Source organism: Sciurus carolinensis, chromosome 1 (assembly GCF_902686445.1).
Source record: "Sciurus carolinensis chromosome 1, mSciCar1.2, whole genome shotgun sequence".
NCBI lineage: Eukaryota > Metazoa > Chordata > Mammalia > Rodentia > Sciuridae > Sciurus > Sciurus carolinensis.
In genome coordinates, this window is record NC_062213.1 from 98,979,077 (window position 1) to 99,006,864 (window position 27,788).

At 38.2% G+C, this 27,788-nt stretch overlaps 1 protein-coding gene across 6 annotated transcripts in view; it reads right to left on the reverse strand.

Moving 5' to 3' along the window:
• Positions 1–4,993: 4,993 nt before the first annotated feature.
• Rprd2 (regulation of nuclear pre-mRNA domain containing 2) overlaps positions 4,994–27,788 on the reverse strand; it is a 91,204-nt gene continuing 68,409 nt past the window's right edge. The window contains exons 3-12 of one of the 6 annotated variants that reach the window (XM_047527631.1): positions 27,519–27,619; positions 26,570–26,647; positions 25,244–25,296; positions 24,376–24,502; positions 22,827–23,002; positions 20,387–20,669; positions 18,360–18,620; positions 15,548–15,748; positions 11,204–11,620; positions 10,074–10,301 (exon numbers count right to left, since the gene is read on the reverse strand). In XM_047527631.1, coding sequence (XP_047383587.1) covers positions 10,213–10,301; positions 11,204–11,620; positions 15,548–15,748; positions 18,360–18,620; positions 20,387–20,669; positions 22,827–23,002; positions 24,376–24,502; positions 25,244–25,296; positions 26,570–26,647; positions 27,519–27,619 — 1,786 coding nt within the window. In that variant the 3' untranslated portion in view covers positions 10,074–10,212. Of the gene's footprint in view, positions 11,621–15,547; positions 15,749–18,359; positions 18,621–20,386; positions 20,670–22,826; positions 23,003–24,375; positions 24,503–25,243; positions 25,297–26,569; positions 26,648–27,518; positions 27,620–27,788 lie in introns of all 6 variants that reach the window. The other 5 variants (XM_047527611.1, XM_047527595.1, XM_047527641.1 and 2 more) reach the window with 5 other exon arrangements.

The window sequence follows — 27,788 nt, forward strand, 5'->3', positions numbered from 1 at the left end:
TAAATTTTCTTATAATGAGAATAATAGTATCACTCCCAACTGTTGAGGTGAATTTTATATAAATGGTCTGCCATAGGGCTGGTATATGATAAAAGGCAACAGCAACAAGAAGTCATTGTAATAGATGGATATAACAGCTTTAAGACTGGAATAAAAAATCTGCAGAGGTCACTTGTCGGAGTCCCTTCATACCCAATGTACTTAAGAGGGATCTTAGAGACCACTTAATTTTAGCTCTGCTGGCTTTTGAATCCAAGACTTGCACTCTTTGACCATGCTTTCTTTAATAGTACAGTTTACTCCCAATACACTCCCCCATCGCCTCAGAAAGAGGTAGTCGACTTCTGCCTCTGCTCCCTACATAAGTTTTTTGTCTCTCATTCCCATCCCAGCTCTCAACTTCCTTTATCCCTTCTTTCCCTTTCCATTGTTACAACTATGATACAGGACTACCCGTATTTGATTAATTTACACAGTAAGAAATAGAAACATGGTCAGATTTGTAGTAAAGGATGAAGGGAAATGAACTTGTGGGTGACTGTGAGGCTTTCAATAACTCCCATTTACTCCCCTCACCTGGGGGTATGGATGGTTAGAGTTGGTTCTCAAGTTTCAGTGGTGATGGAATCAAGGGTTGTCAGAGAAAGTAGTTTAATCTAGTTTTCCAGAGAGTCAGGAAGTTCTGTCTGGGGAGGGCAGTTGATCTGAGTCATAGGCACCACTCTGGATCTTGGCTCCATCTTCTGGTATGTTAGGCACCCTGAAATACAAAGAGAGAGAGAGAGAGACAAGACTTTGGGAGAAGAAGATTACTTGTGTGTGTGTGTATGTATGGGGCAGCACAGTCAGAAGGGAGTTAAGAATTTTTAAATGGCATTCAAAAATGGTCACAATGGGCAGAACTTTTCTTGCAGCTTTGCTCTAAAAAAGGGCAAGGGAGTGTTACATTGCAGGCAACAAAATGTTAGGTGCTCCATGATTAAGTATGTATTGACTTGAAGGCCAAAGGATAAGTACACTGACACAATTTCTTTAATCATTCCATATTGTCCTCTTTTGTTAGGATGGTAGGAATAAAGTAGGCTATCCTGAGTTGGCAGCTACCTATACTCATCCCTCAAACATTTGCTAACTGCTTACTACTGTGTGCAGTGCACTGAGTTGGGTGCTGAGGTGATGTTGATCAATCAACTACCACATCATCATCTTTATAACTTGTGTTGCAGTGGAGGAAGCTATGTCTAGTTATGCCATCCTACCCCTTGTAGCAAGCACAAAGCCAACAAAGGTCAATTCATTAATTATTGGTTCTTCTACAACTTCTGACTAGTATATGCCTCAGCCTCAGGGAATTCTAATCCATTAAGTCTCTGCCTGAGAAACATTTATCCCTGAAACTTCTCTTTACCCACTCTACCCCTGCCTGCCAGAATAAGACAACACCTACTATGTGCCAAGTGCTATGCTTTCACTAGCTCATTTGTCAAGGAGTATTCTTATGCTCCCTTTAAAACATAGAAAATGGTGCTGGGCACGGTGGTGCATGTTTGTAATCTCAGCAGTTCAGGAGGATGAGACAGGATGATTGCAAGTTCAAAGCCAGCTTCAGCAAAATCGAGGTGCTGGGCAATTCATTGAGAACCTGTCTCTACATAAAATACAAAACAGGACTCGAGATATGGCTCAGTGGTTGAGTGTCCTTGAATTCAATCCCCTGTACTACACTCCCCTCCCCCAAATATGGAAAATGGTCCTCAGAAAAATCAAGCTCCATTCTACCTGAATCTAAAGCCTGGGTTGTTCACTTTGACTCTTGGACCAGATTGCTTCCTTTTCTTCTACTCAGATACTTACAAAGCGACCTTTAAAATAGGGTACAGAGATATTGTCCAACTTTTCTTTATCAGACTGAAGTTGAGGTAAAAGAAGCATGAAGGAAATCACTAAAAGATTTCCACAGAAGTGTAGGGGAAAGGGAATCCTAAATAGAAGTTATCCTAAGCCCTTAGTCATATTTTAGGAAATTCCCAGCTTCTAGAATAGACATCCCAAGATAGCTAAAATCTTGGTTGAAAAGATATTGTTTTGGGCTGGGGAGATAGCTCAGCTGGTAGAGTGCTTGCCTCGCAAGCACAAAGCCCTGAGTTCAATCCCCAGTACTGCAAAAAAAAAAAAAAAAAAAAAAAAAAAAAAAAAAAAAAAAGATATTGTTTTTACGACTTTAAACTAGATGTAAGAGCCAGGTACAGTGTTGCACATCTGTAATCCCAGAGATATGGGAAACTGAGGCAGGAGGATCCTAAATTCCAGGCTAGCCTCAACCACTTAGCCAGAGCCCGTCTCAAAGTAAAATATAAAAGGGCTGGGGAGATAGTTCAATAGTAGTGTATCTCTGGGTTCAATCCCCAGTACCCCTTATAAAATTATATGTAAGAATACTATCCATTGGAGATAAAATACATTTTCCCCTTATCATGATCAGTACATACCTCCAAATTTATCTTAGCTCCGAAGTAAATTTCCCCCACTTTAAAGGTACTGGAAGGTTAAAAAAAAAAATTCATGTCATTGCCAACAATCTGTGTGTGTGTGTGTGTATGATGCTGGGGATTGAACCCAAGACCTCCTGCATTCTAGGCAAGAGCTCTACCACTGAACTACACTCCCAGTCTAGCAAACTCTGAGGCCCATAGAAGTAGTCAGGTGGCTAAAGGCACAGGAGGGAGTATGGAGATTAGATTTAACAAAAAAGCCCCCAAACTTTAATAATATGAATGAAAGGTCTTGAATGGGGCCAAGCTTTTACTTTAACTCTGCTTTAGATGCCACAATGGGGGAAAATCCAGAAAAATTTGTTGAGTCCACAGAGAGGAAAGCTTCCTGTTGGGGTCATGGAGATAAACTGAACCTTGGCTTTGAAAAACAAGGCCTCGGGCTCACCTAAAATCTTCACAAATTTTCCTCCCCCAAAACATCTTATTTATAGAAGAGAAAGGGGAAAAACACACACACCCTCGCCTCTTAATACTGGTTTGTCAGGTAAAGACCCAGTGGGGTGGGTCTGTTGAGGGCAGGGGCACAGAAATCTCCTAAAAGGCAGGAGCCAGTACAGGATATGTCAGTTTAGGTTCAGTGCTGAAACAAAGGTGTGGGGGTAGTGGGTAAGGAGCAAAATACTCTTAAAGGACCCCATGCACAACTAAGGCCCACTTCTAAGATTTCAAAACCACCTTTACTATGGTTCTTGGCAGTGATTGGTCACCTTGAGTTCTGTCTCATCTAAATTCAAAGGACTCCTAGCCTGAGGAGAGGGGGGAAACATTGGACGCTCCATCTCTTTGCTACTCTTTCTATCCTAATAATCCCAAGAAAAATGTATTAGTATCAAGTTTTCTCTCCTTTGCAAATTATTTGGCAAAGAACTGGAGTATTTCCCAAACATAAGGAGATACACTGGAGATAAGGAAGTAAATTTGCTGGAATATTTAATGTGCTCTGAACCTAAACAGGTCCAGGATAGACTGGTTTAGCCAACACCCTTTTGAGTCAAACACACAAAAAATTGCTGCCTATTTGTTTCTCAGTTGGCACAACAGAACTCACTAGCCCCTCCACCCACTTCTGTAGTCTCAACTTTTGACTCTTGTTTAGGTGAAAACAAATAGAAAGTTCTGGGGAAAAAAAATGGGGTAGCTAGGGATATAGCTTAGTGGTAGAACAAGTGCTTAGCAAGGGTGAGGTCCTTCTGGACTCAATCCCCAGCAACAAAAAGGGAAAAAAAAAAAAAAGAAAAAAAAAAACTTTACGGTCAACCGATTATAAATTTCTAAATAGATCTCAGCCTTACCTCCTTCACACTTTTAACTAAGCAATTTTCCTTTCTTCCCTCAGCACTGTCAGAAGTAACTTTCAAAGTTTTACATCATGTTTGCTCCTTTCCTTGAAAGCATTTGTGCTCCTCTTCTACCTTGAGATGAGGGAACAGGATGTTTACTTGAGATATCTTACTGGTGACCCTCTAGTAGCCTTGTCAATGCAGCCTCAATGAGTTGTTACTCAGCAATTGTGAGCAGCAGCTGATCAGGCTTGTCTATACAGTTACTCATAAGCAAGTATGAGAGACACTCCAATACCCATTCTGATGGTGTGTTACTGTGTCTACACATGAGGAGGTAACTCATCCTTTCGGTAGAAGATGGGCTTAAATACAATTTAGAGGTAGGAAATTTACACGTTTTAAATAATCCTTCCCCAGAGAGTCCAATGAGGAAGTCTAAAGGCTGTGGCTTTCTTAAGGGGTAGAGAGAACAAGGTGGGCAAGTCCAGGTCCCAGGAGAGAATAAGGAAGAAAGGGTGAGCTAGATTCCAAAAAGCAGCCAGAATGGTGGTACGCCCTACTTGCTGGGTGTGTTCCTAGGCTGCTGCTATTTCCAAAGTGTCTTGTGACACACGTTATATAGCTTCACGTAATCAAGGCTGCTATTTAGAGCCTTCTACCCTGCCAGTGACCCAGACCTGACCCAGATGCAGTGACTAGTCCTCTTTACCCCTTAAAACCAACATTCCATTTATTAAGCCTCATTGGGTTATGATGAAAAAGGGATGGGTAACAGAGAAGGGTTAAGTTGTGGCTTCTATGTGACAGGTTGCCAATATGCAACAAGGGTAGATGTGGGGAAAGAACTGACCAGAAAGATCCTTACCACACCCACCACCCAATTGTACACCTGCTTTAAAAATGCTTCTTGGCTAACAATTTTACAACTTTTGGAAGACACACAATTATCTATACAGTATATCCCACTTCATCACTAACCACTCCCTCAACATCTTGGTCTCACCCCACCCATTACACAATTATACTGAGAATCACACAAAACTCACAAGGCCATAAAGATCTTAAGAGGCTCAGATAGCCTTTAGTGATATTAACCGCATAAATCAAAGGGGACAGCTGGACAAGATCAATGTGAAGGGGAAAGTCAACCACACAACAAAGAAAGCTGTATTTTATTAAACTGGAAAACAAAATATTGGGGACAAAGAGTTTTGTTTTGTTTTTAAAGGAATGGCTGGAATAGAGTGCAAGTGGTCATGAGAAAGGAATGACAGGTGGTCTGTGGCCACTCTGTGGTGCCTCAGAAATGTGTGGGCACACAGGTCACTTACTCCCACTTCCCCACATATCCTTAGACCAAAAGCCAACACAACTGCATCTTCAGAGATATATCCAGGATTTTCTTTCTGCATTCTGTAGTTGGTTTCACCTTCAGCCCTGGACAATCATGTTGGATCTTTGCTGGAGAAAATTTAGGTTTTCCAACCACAGGTCTGCTCCTCAAAGCAGCAATTTCAGTTCCTGGAGAAGTTCCCTCCTATTTGGACTCACCAGAGAAGCCAGGGGCCCTTGGTCAAAGCCCCAATCTCAAAAAGAAAAATGTCAAACCTTTAGAACTAGTTATTTTATTAAATGATATCAATACACATTTCAAAAAGGATTTCATTGTTGTTGCCTCTAAAGTATGTACTTGTTTTGTTTTCCACACTGAACACGTGAGAATATCACCAACATATCTAATTTTAATCTTAACAGGCACCCCTACCAGTTTAAAAAAGGGGTGGGAGAGGGAAAAAGGGAAGCAGTAATTTACAGCGGCTTCAAAACAGTAACATCTGAAGCTTAACTGTGTGAACAGGTAACTTCAGGACTGATAGTGAATATTTTGCAAGTAGGAAGTTTAGCATATTCACATTATCTAGATAGGTTTGCTGTACCATATATACCACATTGTTTTCCTGTTATCAGTATGAGAATCCTACTCTCTATTCATTTTACCTTCCCTGGAATCAAATCAAATTCTATTTACCTTGACTTTTGGGCAGGCAGAGGGAAGCAGGGAGGAAGTTCTCAAGTTAGCTGGCTGAAGAGAGAACTCTTACAAAATACTTAAGGACCGTACTTCTGAGACGGAATCACTAAACTTTTAAGTGATACTAGTGTATTCACTAGGATTCTTTGTCTGTGATTTTACAGTGAGCACCAGGACCTTAGTAACAACTTCTCATATTCTGCTTTCATATGAATCATGTCCTTGCTAAGACACAGTATGTTATACTTTCTTTAAAAAATATCTTGTTTATTTTTTAAACTCAGGTTGAAATACAAAAGTCAGAGCATGGTCACGGAGTTTTAAATCACAGACACAGAAAGAATAAAACCCCTTTGTTTCATGTTTATGAATACCAGAATTGTCTTTTGTTTCACTATATCACATATATACATTGTTGTCTTCTTTTACTGCTGAAGAGATTTCCTTAAAATTAATAGCTGACAGTCTCATACAAATCCTCACTTCCATCCTGAAGCAAATTGCACTGAGGACTCTGTGGCAAAAACAAAACAAAAATATCCCACAAAAACCCAACCCCTTAAAAGTCCATCTTTGTACAATGTCTTTCTTTCAAGGATCAGTCATCATGCTTCTGAGGACAATTACCCTGCCCCAATACTCAGGAAGCCACTTTCCTGACACCCCCACATTTTCTGATAAAATCAAACGGTCAGAGAGCCTTTTCAAGTAAACACTACATTTAGCTTAAACAAGAGCAGCAGAAAGAATTCACATTCTTTTTATTCTAGAATGAAAAACATCCCACTTAATTTCTGCACAAAAAAAAAAAAAAAAAAAATCAATTCTCAAAGTCAGACAGAATTTCCCTTACCCCAACCCCACTGTCTCTTTCTCTTATGCTTTTTCACTAAACAAATGCCTTAGGACTCAAAACTATACTTCCTTTGCTTTGCTATACTATATACCCCATCCCACACACAAGGTCATGATATCATGCATTTTTGTGGGGAGAGCTACAGGAAAAAGGCTTGAGGGTCAAAGAAACAAAGAACAGCTGGCTTAAGACCAGATACGCATTAGGAAGATGAACGAGTTGGCGCATCCTATCCACAGAACACAAGGTGAGCCCAAATAACATGGAAAACATTACACAAAACTCCCAAGCTATGATGTACACCTCGTTTAAGCTGCTCTTTCTCTGAAAAGCAAGTTTATTCTGAGAATCATCTTCTGTTACTACATTGCCCACTCTCCCCCACCTTTAATATTCCACTGGAGAAATCCAAAGCAATTCCCAAACTTCCCTAGAGTTAGTACTGTACTAACTTGGGAGAAAATATATGAAATTTGCTAAAATTCCTACAAAAACTCAACACATACTGTTTTACTCATGTATCTGGAGATTTGCCAATACCTTGGGGTAAAAACACTAAAAAAAAAAAAAATTGTAGTAAGCAGTATTTGCTTTTCAGTTGTCCATAGATACAAAGATTTAAACAAAAGTACAATGATTGTCTTTTTCCCAAATACTAGATGTAGAAACACAAACAAGCCTTTTAGTCCAAGGAGGATAGTACACTTCTCTCATGTAAAATGAAGAGCATAAACATTGTTTACTTCCTGTTGAGCATAAGAAATGGGGATAAGGCTTGAGCCTTGAGATGTGATAGGCTGCTATCACATCTCAAGTGGTGCCAATTTGGATTTATCAGGTCCTTCTGTTTCTCTGTAATGACATGAATAGTAACACCTGCCTGCTTCTAAGACACATTTAAAGAGGTATAATATAAAGATACCACTGAATCTCCTCCTCTGAATTACCAAGAATAGGGGTGAATACAGGACTGAGGCAAGGGGAAAAGGAAGAGGAATACAAAGATTTTTCTTTCTCTAATAGTTGACATTTGCTGAAAACCACCAATGAATACCATGTTAGGGAAGTAAAATTAACATCTACTCCTTATATAAAAAAAATGCAGATATTTCATTTGTACCTTTGTATCAACTGTCAACTGTAGTGACTTTCTATTCAAAATAGAAATGAAGATCAAGGGAGAAAAACAGTCAAAGAAAAGCAGGAAACAAGAGGTTGGTGCAAGATACATGGAAATGTGTCCTATTCTCTCGTTTACAAAAGATAGATCACATCAGGTCATTAATGGTTCCTTTCCTAGTTTTATATACTGTAGGCACTCCTTATTTTAACCTGGAACTTATATTCAGCCCCTTTCTTTCCTTTTAAGAGGAGAAAAATCTTGACCAGGATAGAATGAGATTTGTATTTCCTCAAAGTTACTGCCTGATCGTACTTCAGAAGAAGGGACTGATTAAAAGAAAAAAAAAAAAAAAAAAAAAAAAAAGTAAGATTTTAGCAGAAGTGTAAAGAACAACATGCCTTTAAAACAAATCTGACAGAAAAAGTCAACAAACAAAACAAAACAACCCCGACAGGCCCAGAATATTCCACCTTTCCTCCCTTGCAACATCTCTTGGCTGTCAGTAGGGCACAGAGCATAGAGAAGGTAGTCATACTTGGTTACAGCAGTTACTTAGCTGAAGAAGGAAGAGGACAGGGTCCTTTCATGGACTACTACAGAAGCCAACCCAAAATAACACCCCAGCATTGCACATGTTATTATCTGTACTGATGGAAGTTTTATTTCAAATGTAGAAATACTCTTCAATAGATGGGATAAAATAAAGATTGCTTTCCTCCCCAAACCCCAAGCCCCCAGCCAAATGAAGTGGCTTTGGTTGTGTTTCTTTCTTTTCTTTCTTAAATACAAACAGCTTGGAGAAGGAAGTAAGTGCAGTGGGAGGAGGGACTGGATGGAATAGTAAAATGTAAGCATATATGACTTTTTAATTTGGAAGGGAGGCCCTTTATCATAATAAAAAAATAAATCAAGGGAGGGAAAACAAATAAAAACAACAATAAACCGAACTCCTACTTCCAATGCTCTCTAGACTGTTCAAAATGCCTTTTACCCTTGGTTTCCATCAGTACCTGGGAGGGAAGAATGGGCGTTTTGGTGCAAAGAACGGAGGGCCCCTAGCAAAAGGTGGCCTGGGTCTCTTTAAACTGTGGAATGGATCTCTGCCAAGAAAAGGTTCCCTAGGCCGAAAGTCTGGCCGGGGACTCCGTAAAATCATACCACTCCGGTTGATGGTGTCTCTGTGTGAGGGACCCATGGGGGGGCCGCTGCTGCTGTTGCTGCCTCCCCCACCTCCTCCATGGGCTGGGCCCAGGTGCTCCAGAGAATGGGCAGGTAGGCTCAGGCTCTCCCGTACACGGCTAAGGCCAGGGCCGTTGAGGTCCCGTTGGGTGGGGCCTCCATGGTCCCTGGGTCCTGCGAGCACCCCAAAATGCTCAGCCAGGGTCCCTTGAAGGAGGGAACTATGGTCCTTGGGAAACACTGCCACAGTCCCTGCCACTCCATGCTCTGCCAGTGGTGGGGCTGGGAAGGGTACAACTCCAGAGTGGTCAACAGGGGGTGGAGGAGGGGGTGGAGTAGAAAAGGGGACACCACTCCCGCCACTGCTGCTATGTTCCCCAGGGGGTGGAGGAGGGGGTGGGGCAGGGAAAGGAACTCCGCTGTGCTCTCCAGGAGGAGGCGGTGGGGCAGCATGGGCCAGAGCTGCCTCCTTTGTGAAGGGGTTCGAAAGATCCACAGAGGGCAGATGAGCGGGCGCATCTCGAGAGAAGATACCACTGTGATCCTTAGGAGGGGCGGGTGGGGCAGATGATGGACCCACTGGCTCTCTCTGGAAGGGTGTCCCATGTTCCAAGGGGGATGGGGGGAGATGATGCTCAAATGTTGAGTTGAAACTGTTGGAACGAAAGTTGCCGACACTCTCCTGAAATTGGGGTGCCCGTTCTTTGTATGGTGTTGTTTTAAAGCCAGTGAGGCCTCCGCTGCCCCCACCCCCAAGGGATGCCAAATCAGAGGCATTTGAGGGGCCATTGTCAAAAGAGCTGCCTGATGTGCTCAGGTCAAACCAGCCCACCCTTGAAGCCTCACGCCCATGTCCTCTATTTCCCTTCCCAGGAACTCGGATGGACTCTACGGTCTGTATTGGCTCTCCTGACATCCTTCTATTGGCTGCGTTATGATAACCCAAAGTTTCTATAGGGGCCCCTTTTTCTTCTGTGCTATCAGGCAAGTCTAAGCAGGAGGAGGAAACGCGGGTTTCTATGCGGTAGTGCTCTTCCTGTTGCTGCTGATCAGTGGTAGTCAAGTTGGGCTGGGTGAGGTTAGAGAGACTGACACCATCATTTGAAGTGCCCTTGTTGGGGGTCTGGCCAAAATGCTTATCATCTGAGGGCTTGCGTGAGGCGTTTTTAAGCATATTCTTAAACTCAATCGTCGACGTGGTGGAAATGGTGGAGGCCAGGACTTTCTCCACGCCTGACGTGGGTGGGTGGCCCGTGGGAGCAGCGAGGGTATTCTGCGGAGAGAAAAGGGAACGATGTGGGACTGGGTGAGGAGAGTCTGGGTACTGCTTCTGTGGCAAACTGAGATGCCCAGTGGTAGACTGAGACAAGCTATTGTGGTTGGAGTCAGGGGTGAAAAATGAATCATTCTTACTCGGTGATGGTGACCGGTCAGACCCAGGTTCATTCCCTCTTATGCTGAAGGCACCAAATAGCCCAGGGGAAGATGAGAGACGGTCACAGTTCTCACTAGAGTCCAGGAGGGCCCTTACAGATGGAGGGAAGGCGGACTTTACCCCAAATTCTTGGGCCCTGTGGCTATAACTGGATAGGATTGGCTGGTATTCAGTGGCGTCAGATAGCTTGCTTGATTTCAGGATAGATTTGGCTGGTTTCTTCTCCAGGTTCATCATAGCAGAAGGTGGAGGCCCTGAATACTCAAAATCTCGGTAGTCTTCATCTTCATGGAAAGAAGTATCTGGATAGAACTTTTCCTGTGAAGAGTCCATCAGGGAAGATGGTCTCTCCATTCCATCAGAAGGTTGCTTATAGGGAGATTCGCTGCCCAGGCCAAAGGGTCGATATGTAGATACAGAATTAGAGAGCTCCCGGGTGTAGTTTTCATCTCTCCCAGGGGGTGGTGATCTTGTACTGCTGGGTGTTGAGGAACCAGGGCTAATGATCTTAGAAAGCAGGGACATAGTATCTACACTGCTGGATGTGGGCTTGTCCATCATCTCATCCTGGGTGGGTGTCCCACTCCGTTCATCCCGTACAGGGGTTCCATCAATGTTGTCGATTGAGGTGCTAGTAGGGCCACGCTGGAAGTCTGAGGGATGGCTCTCTGATGGGGCACTGGACCCCAAACTGCTCAGGATTGGGATATTTAAGTTTAAGCCACTGAAACCAGGATTACCTTTTAAGAAGTTGTGGATCTTCATTTCCAGGCTTGGGGAGGTGGACTCTGACTCCAGTTTTGGCTTGGAGATCTCTGAAGATTGGCACATGGTAACTTCAGTAGGCGGGGCAGCAGGGCTAGTATTGTGGGTACCTGTAAACCCTAGAGAGTTGGATGGTAGTTTAAACGTAGTGCTTGGAAGTCCTGGGCTTTGCCCGATTGATGTCTTGCTGGCTGAGGTTGAAGAGACTTCAGAAGCTGATGAATTAGGAGAATAGTTGAAGCTTTTGGGAATAAAAGACTGGGTATTAGAGGACACATTTCTTCCCTTTATGGTAGAGACTGTGGTGTTGGCAGGGGAAGCTGATGTGCTCTGAGATGCTTCACTGGCTGGAACTGGGTTCCCAGTAACACTCTGAAGTAAAGATGACAGGCCTGTAAAAACAAAGATTAGAGGGGTTAAAAAGAACAACTCCCTGCCATAGAATAAAAACAATGTAGACTTATTAGATATCCTCATTCATTCTGGTGGGAACCAGATAGATTTTAAAATCTATTCCCTCAGAGGGAATCCAGACAAAACAAGTAATGGCTAAATGTCCTAAAAAATACTGGACCTATTTATCAATCCAAGAGAGAAAAATCACTGAAATGTTTCCAGTGTAGTTCGGAAACAAGTTCAACATGGCATAATAAAAGGCAACAGGAAGAAACAGATTTTAATGTCAGAATCATTCACAGTTTAAACAAGGCAAAGTAGGAAAAGAAAGGAAGTAAAATTATTCTTAAAACAACTTAAGCCAGTATTTCTTAATGTTTGATATGTGGAAATGGTTCTCAAAATGCAAATGGATATCCTGCCCTACCTTTCTTTCCAAACTCCACAACTGTCTCAAGGTAATATACACTTGTTATTCCTAAGAGGGAGACAGCCTATGCAAACTTCAGACATTTATTTGAAAGGGGAATACTTTTTTCCAAGAAGTATCTCTTGCTAGAATGGTGTTAGTTTTTGCAAAACAACTCTTTCAACTACCAATTTGTTTGTAAAATGTTGCAATAAAAATGAGAAATATACACCACAAAGACTTAAAAGCCAGAAAAATGGGTATTGATCTTTTCACAAGGAAACACAATTTCCATGCCATAAATTGGAAAAAAAAAACAAGGATTATTGATAAGTTAAATCTGACAATGATGAGATTCAATCCTATTCGCTGACAGATAAAACCTCCTCAGAAGTACTGAGAAATAATTCTTTGGGGCAAAGGTTGAAGGTTCATGAAAATAAATTGCTCCTATAGAAAATGTTTTTAAAAATATTTGACAAAGAGGTAACAGAAAAGTAGATAAATTCAACCATGTTTTAGAAATTTTGCCCAATTTTTGGTCATAAATAAAAATCATAAAATTTCATGTAAATGTATAGATTTTACTCTTTTTGGTACTGGGTTTGAACCCAGGGCCTCTTATATTCAAGGCAAGCACTCTACCACTGAGATACATTTCCAGCCCCAAATGTATAGATGTTAGTCAATGAATATATTAAAACTTCCTTAGCAATGATTATGGTAAAATATTTCATAATTTTATATGATAACTTTAATATTTCTTCAAAATATCAGTTTTAACCCATATTTGCTGAGATTTAAGGTCTGAAGAATTTTAGGGCCACACTAGTCTTACTTTTTAACTTTATTAATTTATTTATTTTTAAATACAAACATTTATTTATTTATTTAAAAATTTTTTTTTAAACTTGTCAATGGATATTTTACTTATATGTGGTGCTGAGAATTGAACTCAGGGCCTCACACATGCCAGGCAAGCATTCTACCACTGGGCCACAACTCCAGCCCCTAATTTTATTTTTTGTATGTGGAGGGGAGGTTCTGGGAAATGAAAGTGGTGTTTAAACACCAAGCCATATCCCCCAGGCCTTTTTATTTTGTATTTTGAGACAAGGTCTTGTTAAGTTGTTTAGGGCCTCACTAAGTTGCTGAGGCTAGTCCTGAACTTGTGATTCTCCCATCTCAGCTTCTTGAGCTGATGGGACTATAGGTGTAAGCCACCATGCCTGGCAAAATTTTAACTTCTACGTAATGTTTCCTGGTTTTTATTATTATCTAGTAATCTATTATCAATATTCAATAATATCCAAACGACTGACGTACTGTTGACTTCAGTTATTCTCTTGGGGTGGGGTAGAAGCATGTTTCATTCTGAAAAGTTTCCAGACTATACAGTTTTCCCTTTCCTAACAGTTTGATTTAATTCCTAAAAGTCACTGTTGTCCTCCAATCCCAGAAGTCCTGAAGTACTATAATGTGATATGTAATAATGTCATGTAATTTTTAAAATTTTTTTTTAGCATATCTTTCAGATACTGCAAGATAAATTCTTCAAAAGACCATCTGGTTAAGATAGATAATACCCAGATTTTTGGAATAAATAAAATTGTCTTTCACCATTAAATATTACTTTCTTTTGTGTTGAAAATCTGTCAATAAGGGCTATGGACTGTGATAACACAGAACCAAGCTGTAAGAGATTTCTTGGAAACATTTAGTAAACACATCTATTTATGCTGTTGGATATAGTCCTTTGAAAACTATAGGAGAATTCCACTTTTTATAAGAGAATAAAAGGTGATGAACCACCCTGTTAGTCCACAAAAGTTGTTTTTTGGGGGTTCTCATTTCTTATTCTGCCAAAACACTCTTAGTTCCATGCAAATTTTGCTGGATGAAAGTCCAAGTCCACATGATACTGTTTCAGAAATCTAGTGAAAAGTTCTTTAAAATGTAGTTTTATATATCAAATCACACAAATGAGTTCAAGATTTTTATTGCTACTATAGGATGGCAATAGGAGAAGAATCGAAAAGGAGAAATCATAAGCATGTTCATCTTTCAAATGAACTATTCCTGAAACTAGTGGTTCAAGATACGCCACAGTATTTTTTTTTTTGGTGGTGCTGGGGATTGGTGCAAGCCAAGCACTCTACCTACTGAGCTATATCACCAGCCCCACAGTATTATCATCAATTATTGATTGCTGGTACCAATAGTTGGAAGCTATATATTATTACTTTATAGTATTTAGTTCTGTGTGCCAAATTTTTTCTTTATCTTATAACAAAATTCATCATGATATAGTACTTGACTGATCCACTTACAAAACGGTTTAGGAAACAGAAAATTAATAGATACTTATACTACTATACTCATATTGAGCATGATTTCTCAAGCTCAGCACTTTTCACGTTTTGGGATGGATAATTCTTTGCTGTTGGGGGTTTTCCTATGCATTACAGAATGTTTAGCTACATCCCCATGGCTCTGGCCCACTAGATGCTTTAGTATCCCTCCTACTCAGGTGTGACAAACAAAATGTCCCTAATCCTTGCCAAATGTCCCCAAGAGGCCCCTCACTGAGATTACTGACATCAAGTATACCACTACAATGAAGATACTGTATTTATAATTCATTGCATAATTATACTGAGGTGTTCAAAAAGGGTTATATTGGTATCTGGAAAGAAAGAGTAGAGATCAGATAGACCTTAGGAAAAAATGTTAGAAGCAGGCAGTTTTACATGAAAACACAACTGGCAAAGCTGAACAGAAGTTCAAATGAGGCAGAGATTATACGTAAGTGAAAACAAAAAAGATGTAGAGGCCTTTATAACTTTAGCTGGGCAAAATGGCTGTAATTAATCCCAGCTACACAGGAGGCTGAGGCAGGAGGATTTAGAGTTCAAGCCCAGCCTGGGCAACTAAAACAACACACTGTAACCAGTACTAAAAGCTGGGATGTCATGGTATAACCATGTAACCAATCAGGAAATCTGGTTTTAATCTTGGCTCATCACTGATGAGGTAGGTGTGTATGTTTAAGCAGACCATCTCCTCACTGAGCCTCAGTTTTCTTACCTGGAAAGGAGCAGATTAGACTTTTTATATGATACTGGGAATTGAACCCCCGCTTAGGGCATCTTCCATGCTAGGCAAGTGTTCTGCCACTCAGCTACTTCCCCAGTCCTTTATTTTATTTTGAGAAAGGTTCTCACTAAGTTGGTCAAGTTGGCCTCAAATTTGTGATCCTCCTGCTTCAGCCTCCCCAGTAGCTGGGATTATAGTCATGTGCCACCATAGCCAGTTTAGACTAGATAATATTTAAAGTCTCTTTCAGCTTTGACATTTTTAATTCCATAAATGCCAAATCATAGATGATAAACATAAAGAGAATCAGGAACTAATTGTATTATACATTTTATGACTTTGGATTCCTCAGAAATGGAATATAAGATTAAGCCAGGGACAAACAAAATTCAAGTCCCTCTAGCACATGTCAGTTTACCTTGCAGTGCAGGGGCTGACTGTGTCTGGGTTTTGGAAAGAGCAGATAGAATGCTCTCTGGGGTGATCTCCACCTTGGAAAGGATATTTGCCAGAGGGTTGTGAGATGTTGTTGTGGCAGGTGCAGGTGTTTTCAGGCCACTGGTGAGGTTGCTGGGACTAGTAGGAGTTCCTGGAGAAGGTCTTGATGCAGGACTGACCCCTGGTGGCAGAAAGATGAACTCAAGAAAATGCAACTCAAATGACCATTCAATTCATGACATTTTCCACTCACTTCAATGAGTCTGATATGTTTAATAGAAATTCTTGTGTCTGATCCACAAATGGCCCTTTATCATGGAATGTACAAAGAAAAAATATCTGAAAATTAAGATTTGCTCCTTCTATTTGGAACATCCTTAAAACAAACAAGCATGAAGTTATTTTCTTATATATTCATTAGTTTTGAGAACTCCAACAAGAAGAGACCAGGCAATGCTTTTTTTCCCCCATTACCAAACAGTACCTATACTTAAGAGCCCTGTTAGTACTCAGTAAACTGTTGGATGACTGGATGATCAGACCTCACTGGAATTGCAGAATTCCATACTGCATACTTCCACATGACTGATAATTTACTTGCTTTTGAAATAATGACCTTTATATGTTTTTATATTTCAAAATGGTTGATTTTTAACAGGAAAGATGGTATATAAAGAGAAAAACATATGACTATTTAAAAGATGATTAAAAACTATGAACAGATTATTTCACAAACAGAAATGAAAAGCAAATAAAAAGTTTTAACCATATCTTTAATCAATGAAAAACATTAAAACAACTTGTAAAAGCTGAATGTCTCACAGATTAAACGAAGTAAAATAGTAGAGGGTGAGGATCAGAAACTTTCAGATACTAGGTACATAAAATAGTTATAGTCTTGGATATCAATTTCATTATAACATATGAAAAGACTTTAAAAACATGATGATTATTTTTTTGGGGGGGGTCTTTATCCAACTTTTTTTTTTTTTTGCAGTGCTAGGGAGTTAACCTATGACTTTGCACATGCTGTGTGAGCACTCAACCACTGAGCTGCATGCAGCACAATAATCTTCATCTCTTTGAAATATGTAAGTATTTATGATGAAACTAAATGTTTGGACTGGGTGAGGTGCCTGTAATCCCAGTATTTTGGGAAGCTAAGGCAGGAGGATTGCAAGTTCAAGGCCAGCTTTGGCAATTTAGTAAGGCCCTAATCAACTTACTGAGACCCTGCCTCAAAAAAAAAAAAAAAAAAAGGGTGGGGGTGGGGTGGGGGTTTGGGATGTAGCTCAGTGGTAAGGCACCTGAGTACGATCCTTAGTACAGAAAAAAAGAAAATAAATTAAATGTTTGGATTATTTTCTTCAAAATAATCAGGGTATAGATTTCTCATGGTTATCCTATTGTAATTGGGTGATGAGTATATGGGTTGTTCTACTTACGCACATTTTCATTTAGTTTTTTTCTTGTGTATGTGTGTGGTTCTGGGGATTAAACCCAGCACTTGAATGTGAGACAAGTGCTCTAACACTAAGTTAAATTCCTAGTCCTTTTTATTTTGAGGCAGGGTCTCTCAGTAAGTTGCCTTAGCCTTCCAAGTTGGAATTCCAGGTGTGTGACACTGCACTCAGTGCTTCCAACCTTTTCTCAAAAATTTTTATTTTGAAACAGGGTCTTTAAGTTGCTGAGGCTGGCCTTGAATTTGTGATCCTCCTGCCTTAGACTCTTGAGTAGCTGGGATTATATGCATGTGCCACCATGCCTGGCTAGCTTGATCTTTCTACTTCATCTAATCTTTATCCATCTATCTACCTACCTACCTACCTACTTACCTATTTACTTATTGGTACCAAGGATTGAACCCTAGGGCACTGAAATACTAAGTCACACCCCCAGCCGCCCCCCTTTCTTTTTTAACTTTGAGACAGGATCTTGCGACGTTGCTGAGGTTGGCTTTGAACCTGCTATTCTGCCTCTGCATTGCAAGTTGCTTGGATTACAGGTGTGTGTCCAGCTTGGCTAAATAGTTTAAATTAAAATTTTCCATTAAAACAAGATCTAGGGCTGAAGGGATAGCTTGGTGCTGAGCATGTGCTCAGTATAAAGTCTTAATTTTGATTCCCAGTATACCCCCCACAATTTATATGCTTATCAATTAAAAATGTAATTTTGGTTTTATTATTTTAAACAGTGAAATGAATGGTTTATTTATTTTGAGGTACTGGGGATTAAATCCAGGGTCTCACACATGTTAGTCATATGCTCTACCACTGAGCAACATTCTCAGCCAGCATATTTCTATTATTATTATTATTACTATTATTTTGGGTACCGGGGTACTGAGCCATATCCCCAGTCCTTTTTAATATTTTATTTAGGGACAGGGTTTTACCAAATTGCTTAGGACCTTACTAAGTTGCTGAGGCTGGCTTTGAACTCGTGATCTTCCTGCCTCAGCCTCCTGAGTTGCTGGGATTACAGGTGTGAGCCACTGTTGTCTGGCTATTTCAATTATTAAAAGAAAAATCATTACAAATATTTAATCCTTCAAACACTCATAAACACATATACTTGTAAGGGTAAATAAATATAAGTGGTATCCTTTGGGGTAATATGAGGACATATTTATTTTATTCACTACTGATCTAATTTTTCTATATTTATTTTCACTACACTTTTTAAACAAAAAAATAATTTTAAAAATTCAGTAACAACAACAAAAAAAGACTGATGGCTCAATTTAAAATGATGGAAATCAGTTTTTTATCTTCTTCACTGGGCTTACTTACCAGTATTTTTCATGACTGATGTAAGGCTGCTAAGGATGGAACTGATCTTTGCCAGGTCCACATTAGCTAGGTTAGGCAAAGCCAAAGCTGGGGAAGAGGACAGTAGTGAAGTATTCACAGGCTTTGGAAGAGGTGGGGCTGCTGTCATGGTCACAGGCACTGGGGTACATGAAGAGGCCTTTGAGAGAGTTTCTGTCGGCTTTGTAGGTACAGAAGTAGAGACAGCTGACTTCTCCATAGGTTTTTCCTTCCTGTCCTCCACTGTTTCAACAAAGAAAAGAAATGATATTATATCCTCCTACTTTCTAGGCTTTGCTCTCAATATGAAATAATATGTCCTCATATTTTCTAACTTGAGGGTTCAAAAGCATTACAATTCTAAAGAAAAGATCTGGTTACTTTGTGCTTTTTATTTAAAGTCAGTCTTCATAATTTATTTATTATTATTTATGATATTTATTATCAATCCCACCTTCTACATCTACTTAAAAGGAATTTCTCAATTATTCTTTCTTGCTTACTCATGATTCTTTTGCATCTTCTGACTATTTGTGTATTTAATGTATACATTTCTGAAACAGGAGGGAGAGAGGCTGGGGAATGAGATGAGGCAGGAAGAGGAGATGAAAAGGAAGTGGCAAAAAAATAAATAAATAAAATAAGAGGCTACTGTGCAGCCACAACTCCCCAAATAAAGATAAAATAAAAATGTGAACATTTCTGGAAAACACATTATGTGGTACATATTTGTATTGTCCCTTGGTAATGATATTTGTCATAAATTGTAATCTTTCCTTTTTCATTAACCTGAGAATCTTCTTAGTGACAACCTATTTTTGTTATATTTTCTTAGCATTTTCTTTTCTTCTTCTTCTTCTTTTTTTTTTTGTACTAGAAATTTAACCCAGAGGTGCTTTACCACTGAGTCATATCCCTAGTCCTTTTACTTTTTTATTCTGAGAAGGGGTCTACTGAGTTGCTGAGGCTGGCCTCAAACTTGTGATCCTTCTGCCTCAGACTCTTTTAATTTTTGTTTTAGTTATAGGTGGACACAACACCTTTATTTTATTTTTATTTGGTGCTGAGGATCAAACCCAGGGTCTTACGCATGCTAGGTAAGCACTCTACCACTGAGCCACAACCCCAGCCCCAATGTTTTACTTCTTGATAATTCTGTAACATGTACCTTTTAATGCTTTAAAGACTATTGGGGCAGATAATTATATTCAAAAGAGGTCCAATTATCTAATAAGAATAAGTGTAAAAGCTGGGGATCTAAGAGCAACAATTTACCAATTCAGGCAAGTTCTTAAAAGTGTGGTTAACAAATTGCAGTTTTGTAATTCTGGAAGATCAAGAGTGGCAGAGAATAAGAAATTCCAGTACAAATGCCCCTCCTCTAGAGCAGTGCAGGCTAACTGAAATTTAATTCAAGTCACCTTTAAGTTTAAGCTTTCTAGTAGCCACATTAAAAAACAAAAAAAGAAATAGATACATTTTGATAATGTGTATTTATCTTGACATATCACACTTTAATTTCATTGTTATAAAAATAAAAATCATTAATGTGATATTTTATTTGGAGAGGTACTAAGTTTTGGGAATCCAACATATATTTTATACTTATATAACATCTCAAGTTGCAGAAACTATATTTCAAATGTGTAAAAGTCAAATTTGGCTAGTGGTTGCTATAATGAAGTGTTGATCTTCAGTGGTGATTTTGTTTTTAATTTTTTTTTTTTTTTTTAGCTTTTGATGAATCTTTTTTTTATTTATATGTGGTGTTGAAGATTGAATCCAGTGCCTCATACGTGCTAGTCAAGCACTCTACCACTGAACCACAACCCCAGCCCAGCAGTGATTAACTCACGTAGCATACAAAAACATGAACCATTTGCTCTACAGACAAATGTTACCTTAGTGTTCTAATATGTTCTAAGCTATCTTTTAATACCTATCCATTAATTAGTGGGCAGGAAAAACCAATATAAAGTAAGTTATCTAATAATTACATAAGGACATACCAATGATTTTAGACCCATCATCTTCTACATCTGAGAGTTCCATGTCTTCCACATCACGATTATCTGTCACAGGTTCCGGTGTGGCAGATTTCTCACTCTCTATTGTTGGTGACTGGGATTCCTCACCTCCCATTCCCTGAAATGGAGACTCCGAACCAGTTGGGGAGGGAGCATCCATACTTGGGGAAGGGACTGGTGATTCTTCAGGATCAGGAAGGGTTGACTTCAACTGATCCAATTTCTTCTTTAAATTGTTTACTCGGTTAGCAAAGGTTTTGTATGCCTAAAAGAGAAGAATAAGTTTATTTCTCTGGGAAAAGGACCAAGAAGTTAGCATTCTGACTCTGATCAGATTTACTCATGGTTACAACGTCGCTGGCATGAAACTAGAAAATAACATAATCTGTCAAGTGTGGAGTAGTTTTTAATCGCTCTCTCTCTCTTTTTTTGGCACTGGGGATTAAACCCAGGGGTGCTTTCCCACTGAGCTACATCCCTAGTCATTATTATTATTATTATTATCTTTTTTGTGGTGCTGGAGATTAAACCCAGAGCCTTGTGCATGCGAGGTAGGCACTCTACCAACTGAGTTATATCCCTAGTCCAGTCCTTTTTATTTTGACACAGGGTCTCACTACATTGCTGAGGCTGGCCTTGAACTTTTGATCTTTCTGCTTCAGCCTCCCAATTCAATAAATTCACACTGTTTAAATCATTCAGTCTGAAATGGTTTCAATATTAACTGAAACCACTAATTCAGAACCCCAAGTCAGGTAAATATAAAGAAGAACACACTTGGGACTGGAGTTGTGGCTCAGCAGTAGAGTGCTTGATTAGCATGCATGAGGCCCTAGGTTCACTCCTCAGCACCACATAAAAATAAAATAAAGGTATTATGTCCACCTACAACTAAAATATATATTTAAAAGAAGAAGAAGAAGAACACACTTAGGCACATCATTTAATGACTAATGAAAACCAAAGATAAAGTACTAGTAGTAGCCAAAGAAGAAAAGACATATTATATTTGAAGAAGAAACAATAAGACTGATTTCTCACTGAAATGATGGATACACACAAGACAGAAGAACATGTTTTAAGTGCAAAATTAACTGCTACCCTAGAAGTCCATACCCAGTGCAAAAAAGATGCTCCAAATAAACAAATTTTAAAAATGGGCTACCATTTTATCTATAGTAAAAGAAATCCTAAAGAATATTCCTCAGCAGAGAGAAAATTATCCCAGATGGAAGAACAAAGATGCAGTGTTTTGTTTTTTGGTACCTGAGATTGAACCCAAAGGTGCTTAACCATGAACCACATTCCCAGTCCTTTTTATTTTTTATTTTGAGACAGGGTGTCACTAAGTTGCTAAGGGCCTCTCTAAGTTGCTGGGGCTGGCCTTGAACTTGAGACTCTCCTGTCTCAGCCTCCTTAGTTGTTGGGATTACAGGGGGGCGCTGTCATGCCTGGCAAAAACGCAGTTGTAAATAACACTTCCTACATCAAATGATGGTAGAACACACACAAACACAATTGAACTACATTATAATAAAAACACATACAATATAGGCAGGGATGCTGAATCCAGTTCCTTTGGTGATACCTTCAAAGAAACCAAAAGTAGTAGCAGCTAGGAAGTTAAAGATCTGAATAAGGATTTTAGCAGCTGCCCAGTGCCAAGGTGACAGAATTGAATTTATGTCCTGACAACAAAATACTGTCTTTTCTTTCTCTTTTCTGTCTTCCTTTCTCTCCTCTTCCTTTTGCACTTATGTGGTATTTGTAATTGAACACAGGTATGCTCTACCACTCAGCTATATCTCTGATCCTTTATATGTATGTATGTGTTTATTTTTGAGACAGGATCTTGCTAAGTTGCCCAGGTTAGTTTCAAACTTGCAATCTTCTGTTTCCAGAATCACTGGGATACAGGTGCGCATCACCACACCCAGTGTACGATATACTTTTGTAACCATATAGAGTAAATTAAAACTTTATCATTCAGAGGCCTTTTAATAGGGGAAGAGAAGGTCTTTAGTTGGTTTACATAAAATTTAGCAATAGAATGTCTTCATGTTACCTGAAGGAAAAAAACAGTTTATAATCCACTGGTTTATAATCCCAATTTTATATCCTATTACAGTAATTATGGGTGATTCTTCAGGGTAGTCCCTTTTAAATACCAAAGCTTTAGGTTTTTAGTAAAGCATAATGGTTAGGGTTTGTATGAGTGTTAGCATCAGAAGGACCCAGGTCTAAATCTAGTTGCCATCACTTTTTACTACCTATGTCATCTTGTACTAATTCTTCAAAAGTAAATTTGTTCATCTGTGAAGTGGAGATAATAATGCTTATCCTCGCAGAGTTAGATACCACGAGTAACAGTCTCTGGCATACAGTAAGCATTCAATATAAGATACGTGTAGTAATTACTTACATTGGCCACCACTTTTACTTCTTTGTACTGTGCTTCATAGAAAATTCCAGCATTTTCCAGTGCTTCTGTTAGTGAAGGCCCATTTTTCACCTGCTTATCCAATCCATTCACAAATTCTTCCAGCTTAGAGCTTGCCTCTTCAAATTCTTTGGAGAACTTTTTCCCCCCAGTTTTATCTAAAATAAAAGAGAAAGTATTTATTTTGAGATAAAAAAGAACAAGTGAAAATTTTACTCTTTTGAGGATAGTCCCTCTCTGTGAATCAGTTCATGTTATTCTGTGAACCTGTTTCTGCTTAGTGTATAATATTTTTAGTTTTAATTTTATCTTAAATCAAACAAATTCATGTGGCTCTGCTGAAGTGAAGGTATTTGTAATTAAGATAAGGAAAAGGAAGTTCAACCAAAACAAAGTTTGTTGATTATTGCTTTTCACCACAAATATAATGCTACACTGCTACTTAGAAATAAGAATGAAGCTCAATGCTATCCACTTATACTATACTAAGATTCAGAAAAATAAAGGGATCTTTGTAGCTATCACACTGAATATTCTTTTCTCTGTGAAAAAGATGCTTATTAATTTGATACATACTTCTTTCCCAGTAACTGCTAGGCTACAGCTTTGGATATGGGCATAATGTTTGGCCTTGCCTCTTATTAGCTATGCAACTTGAAGAAACTACTCATCTCCTTATACAGCCTCAGATTTCTCATGAATAAGAGATTTTTTTAGAATGTTTCTGGGTTGTTATGAGAATTAGATGACATATAATCAATTAAAGAATGGTGCAGGAACAAAACAGGTGCCAAAATTAATAGTTAGTAGTCATTTACTCATTATTTCAAATATATTTTCAAATGCTTATTATGTAATAAGGATTGCTTTAGGCACTAGTGCATAGTGATAGCCAAATAAAGATAATTTCTGTATTCATGAGGCTTACATTTTGTATTTGGGAGTATGAATATATAAAATTTACAAAGTAAGGAAATGAGAACAACTTACTAGATTTTTTTTTTTTTTTTTAAGTTGTAGATGGACACAATACCTTTATTTTTTTAGTGTGGAATCCAGAGTCTCACACTAGGCAAGAGCTCTACCATCAAGCCACAACCCCAGATCCCACTAACTAGATTTTATAAGGCATTACAGTGACTTTATTAAAGAGCATAACCAAACCAATTAACCTCACATGTGAAATACAAATGTTTACATATAACTCAATACACCCAGAAACTGAGAAGGATAAGAATTTAATTATGAAGGGGCTGGGGAGATAGCTCAGTCGGTAGAGTGCTTGCATTGTAAGCACAAGGCCCTGGGTTCGATCCCCAGCACCGCAAAAAAAAAAAAAAAAAAAAAAAAAAAAAAAGAATTTAATTATGAAATTTATATGAATGAAATCACTATTGGGAAAATCAGAGATACCACAACTGTCTTTAAAACCTAAAGTTCTCTTTATGGGGTAAACCAGTGTGATACCTGAAAACTACAGATCTGGAAAGAAAAATCTGAATTATTTTGTTTAAAAGGATGTAAGTATTACCTTTTAAGCATTTGAGGGTTTCTGTGCTGCATACATCCACCCTCATAGTTGACAACTGTTTCTCCTTCAATTCTATCTGATCTTCTGAGCGCTTATACAGCAACAGTTCTTCAATGAGGGCCTGAGACTGAACACAGATGAGAGTCATATTTTATTCATAAGATCATTCAGTTATTTTTATTCTACCTCTCCATTTTTCTTCACAGTCGGAGATATCAAAGATAATTCTCATGTCAAAACCTTAGGAACAAAAGAATCTTCCTTAATTATTCAAAGGTAATTTATGGATACAGGTTTATAAAACAGGCAAAGGCCTATTTACATCTCTTTATTTTATTTTTTGGAACTTGGGATTGAACCCAGGGGTACTTAACCACTAAGCCCCATTCCCAGTCTTTTTATTTTATTTATTTGAGACAGGGTCTGACTAAGTTGCTTAGGGCTGCACTAAATTGCTGAGGCTGGCTTTGAACTTGTGATCTTGCCTCAGGCTCCCCAGGCACTGGAATTATAGGCATGTGCCATCACACCCAGTTACTTACATTCTCTTTAAATTTTAGTTAGATAAACATAGTCTTCTCAACAAAAATTCTAATTTAGCAGAATTTCACTGATGAACCTCCTTGTTGGCAAAATTCAATGAAGAACTCAGCTGATAGTATATAGTCTAGAAGATTATTTTTCTCATTAGAAACAAAATTATAGACAATCTAATCCCAATCTGAATTTCATTAGAACAATTCAAGCATGTTTAGAACATAACCGATATAAAATCTAATAAAAATAAATCTTACTAAACAATATTGGAAACTGCAGCATAAAAGGAATGAATAATGTTTTGCTCTAGTTAACATATTCTGTGACTTACTCGAAATTCAGCAACTATCTTAGACTTGAGAGCAGCTTTTGGATTCGTGGATGCTGTTGGAATTAAACAAAAAGTCATTATGAATATAAAGAGTTGACTAAACTCTTAGCTGTATAGTCAAATACAAAATAGTCAAATAGGAAAAATCTTAGCTGTATAGTCAAGAATATACTCTGAAAATATGGCAAACATGCACATTTAAATCATAATATGCTTCCTAGGATAAATAATGAACTATGAAATTTTTTAAGCATGGTCAATATAAAAATATACTATTTAGACAGGTCTAACCAACTTACCTCTTGAAGTCATACAGTCATAAAGTCCTAGAATTACTGATTTGGAGATACAGAAATACATGAAGTACCTTCTTTTTCTATACTGACTGAGAGTGTAAGAGGATCTCAATATCTCAACATAAGAGTTTTTAGGAATAGGATATCAAATTAATCCTGAGTGCTGGCTGAAAAATTTACTAACAAATATCAACTCTATTCCCATATATTTAGTTTTGGATTTATTTTCTGTTAATTCACTTCACAGAAAAAACAGGCAAGGACAGTTCTAAGTACATTACCACTGTGGATGAACTTGGCTGAAATGACGACTCTTGTTGTTCCTAAGCATGCAACTTATGACCAAAAGGATGTCAGAGGATTCCCTTAACCATGATGAATATCATATGCTTGATGGAGCAAACCATCTCAAGTGTCTTGCTTCACCTCCCAATTCTCACTGTCTTTTACCTTGTTCCCTCCACACTTTCAAGTCTCTCAATATTCCTCAGTTTTCCCACAGAAGCCTATTACATGCAGTATTCCACTCCCTTGATCTCATGCTGGGTAAATATGATAAACATAACAGGAGCTCCAGTTACAAAACGAGCTTCTTGCCAGGATATGAGGCCCATGTCTAATTTGGTAGAATATATCCCCAAATTTGAAGGATTTCATGGCTCCCACAAAAAAATGCTTCTTAATGCCTAGACTCGTCTTCAGTTCTGTTGTTTAATGCCAGCTGCCCCTAACTTCTGAACCTGAAAATTAGCCTAAGCACTATCGTTTTGTTTTTCTTCTTTCAATCCCCCAACTACTTTTGAATCTTCACTCAATTAAACCCTTTTCCTGAATTTTCTTTGTTTAATAGTAGTTTTTTAAGAGGTAACTTCATGATGGCTTGTTTAATATAAGTCACTGGGAGCCTCCCAGGCCTGGAAAACATAGGCTTGCCCATGATTTATGCCAGGTACGATGTCAAATGGTCTACATTTTCTTCTGCTCCAAAAAGAGGAGGTAATTTTATATTAGTTGAGGTTTTGTTCCTTACTTTGTGATTTCTTCCACTGCTTATTCGGTTGTTTGTTCAGATTTTCTTTCAGCTGCTTCTGAGTTTTGAAAGTGGTACCTGGAAAACATTTCAGTTTTTGCAATCTGGCATTATGGGAAGCTGTTTTGTCTGTCCACTTCAGTGCCAAAGTTGTAGCATGAAAAAAGGCAATCCGAGACTGTGTTGTTTCTTTCTTTTCTTTTCTTTCATTTTTATTAAAAAAAAAAAAAAAAAAAAAAAAAATAGAAAACACCCACCAGATCTAAGAAGCTGTCAAATAAACAATTTCTACCAAAGATATTACTGATTCTGAAAAGAATAGGGCAGAAGGCTTAAAAATACCAGTTAAATTCAATGAAGAATTTAACAGCTTCTTAGAAGATTCTATTTTAAAAGCAAACTTCTAGTCAAATAATGATCATGAGAGTAGATTACCACCAACTTCTATTCAACGACTTAATTACATGCATCAAATATATAAGGACAAAGTTGCTAAAAAACAAAACAAGCAACCCAAAAACTCCCAAAACACAGGTATACAACTTACTGCAAATCTAAATCAAAACAAAGTCTGAAGACTGCCAATATATACTTACTACCAAAAAGCTTAGGGAGAAATGAATCCCTGTTAAAAAATTCTCCAACAATAAGAGGACAGAGTAGTATTTTGAAACATTCAATTAAAGTAAATGCAGGAAAATAATCAGATGACTATCATTACTTAGATTTTTTTTAAGTCAATAAAAACAAAATCCAAACCCATCTCCCAAATGAATTCCACTTAAATTCTAAATTTGAACAGATCTAGTCTGACAAATATTTAATTTTAAACAAATAAGGCCAGATCCCAAATTTTATTTTTCATTATTATACAACAGAACTGGATCTATAGATATATATTTGTAAAGTATGACTCAATTTTTCTTTTATGAGAGAATAAGACACTTACTCAAAGCTTCTCTCAATGCCAAAATCATTTCTTCTGGGTATACATTTCTGTCTTCCCAGATTTTAAAGATTCGTTCTATAGACTTGGAGACAGATGGATCCCTGAAAAAAAGAAAAAGAGATTATAAAAATACTGACTTATATCCCAAACTAGAAATGTAAAACCAACAAAATTACTATTTTCCAAGTTTCTTCTGATGTTTATTTTAAAATATTTTTTCCCTAAATGTTGAGTATTCTTTCTTCTTCTTCTTTTTTTTTTTGTGGTGCT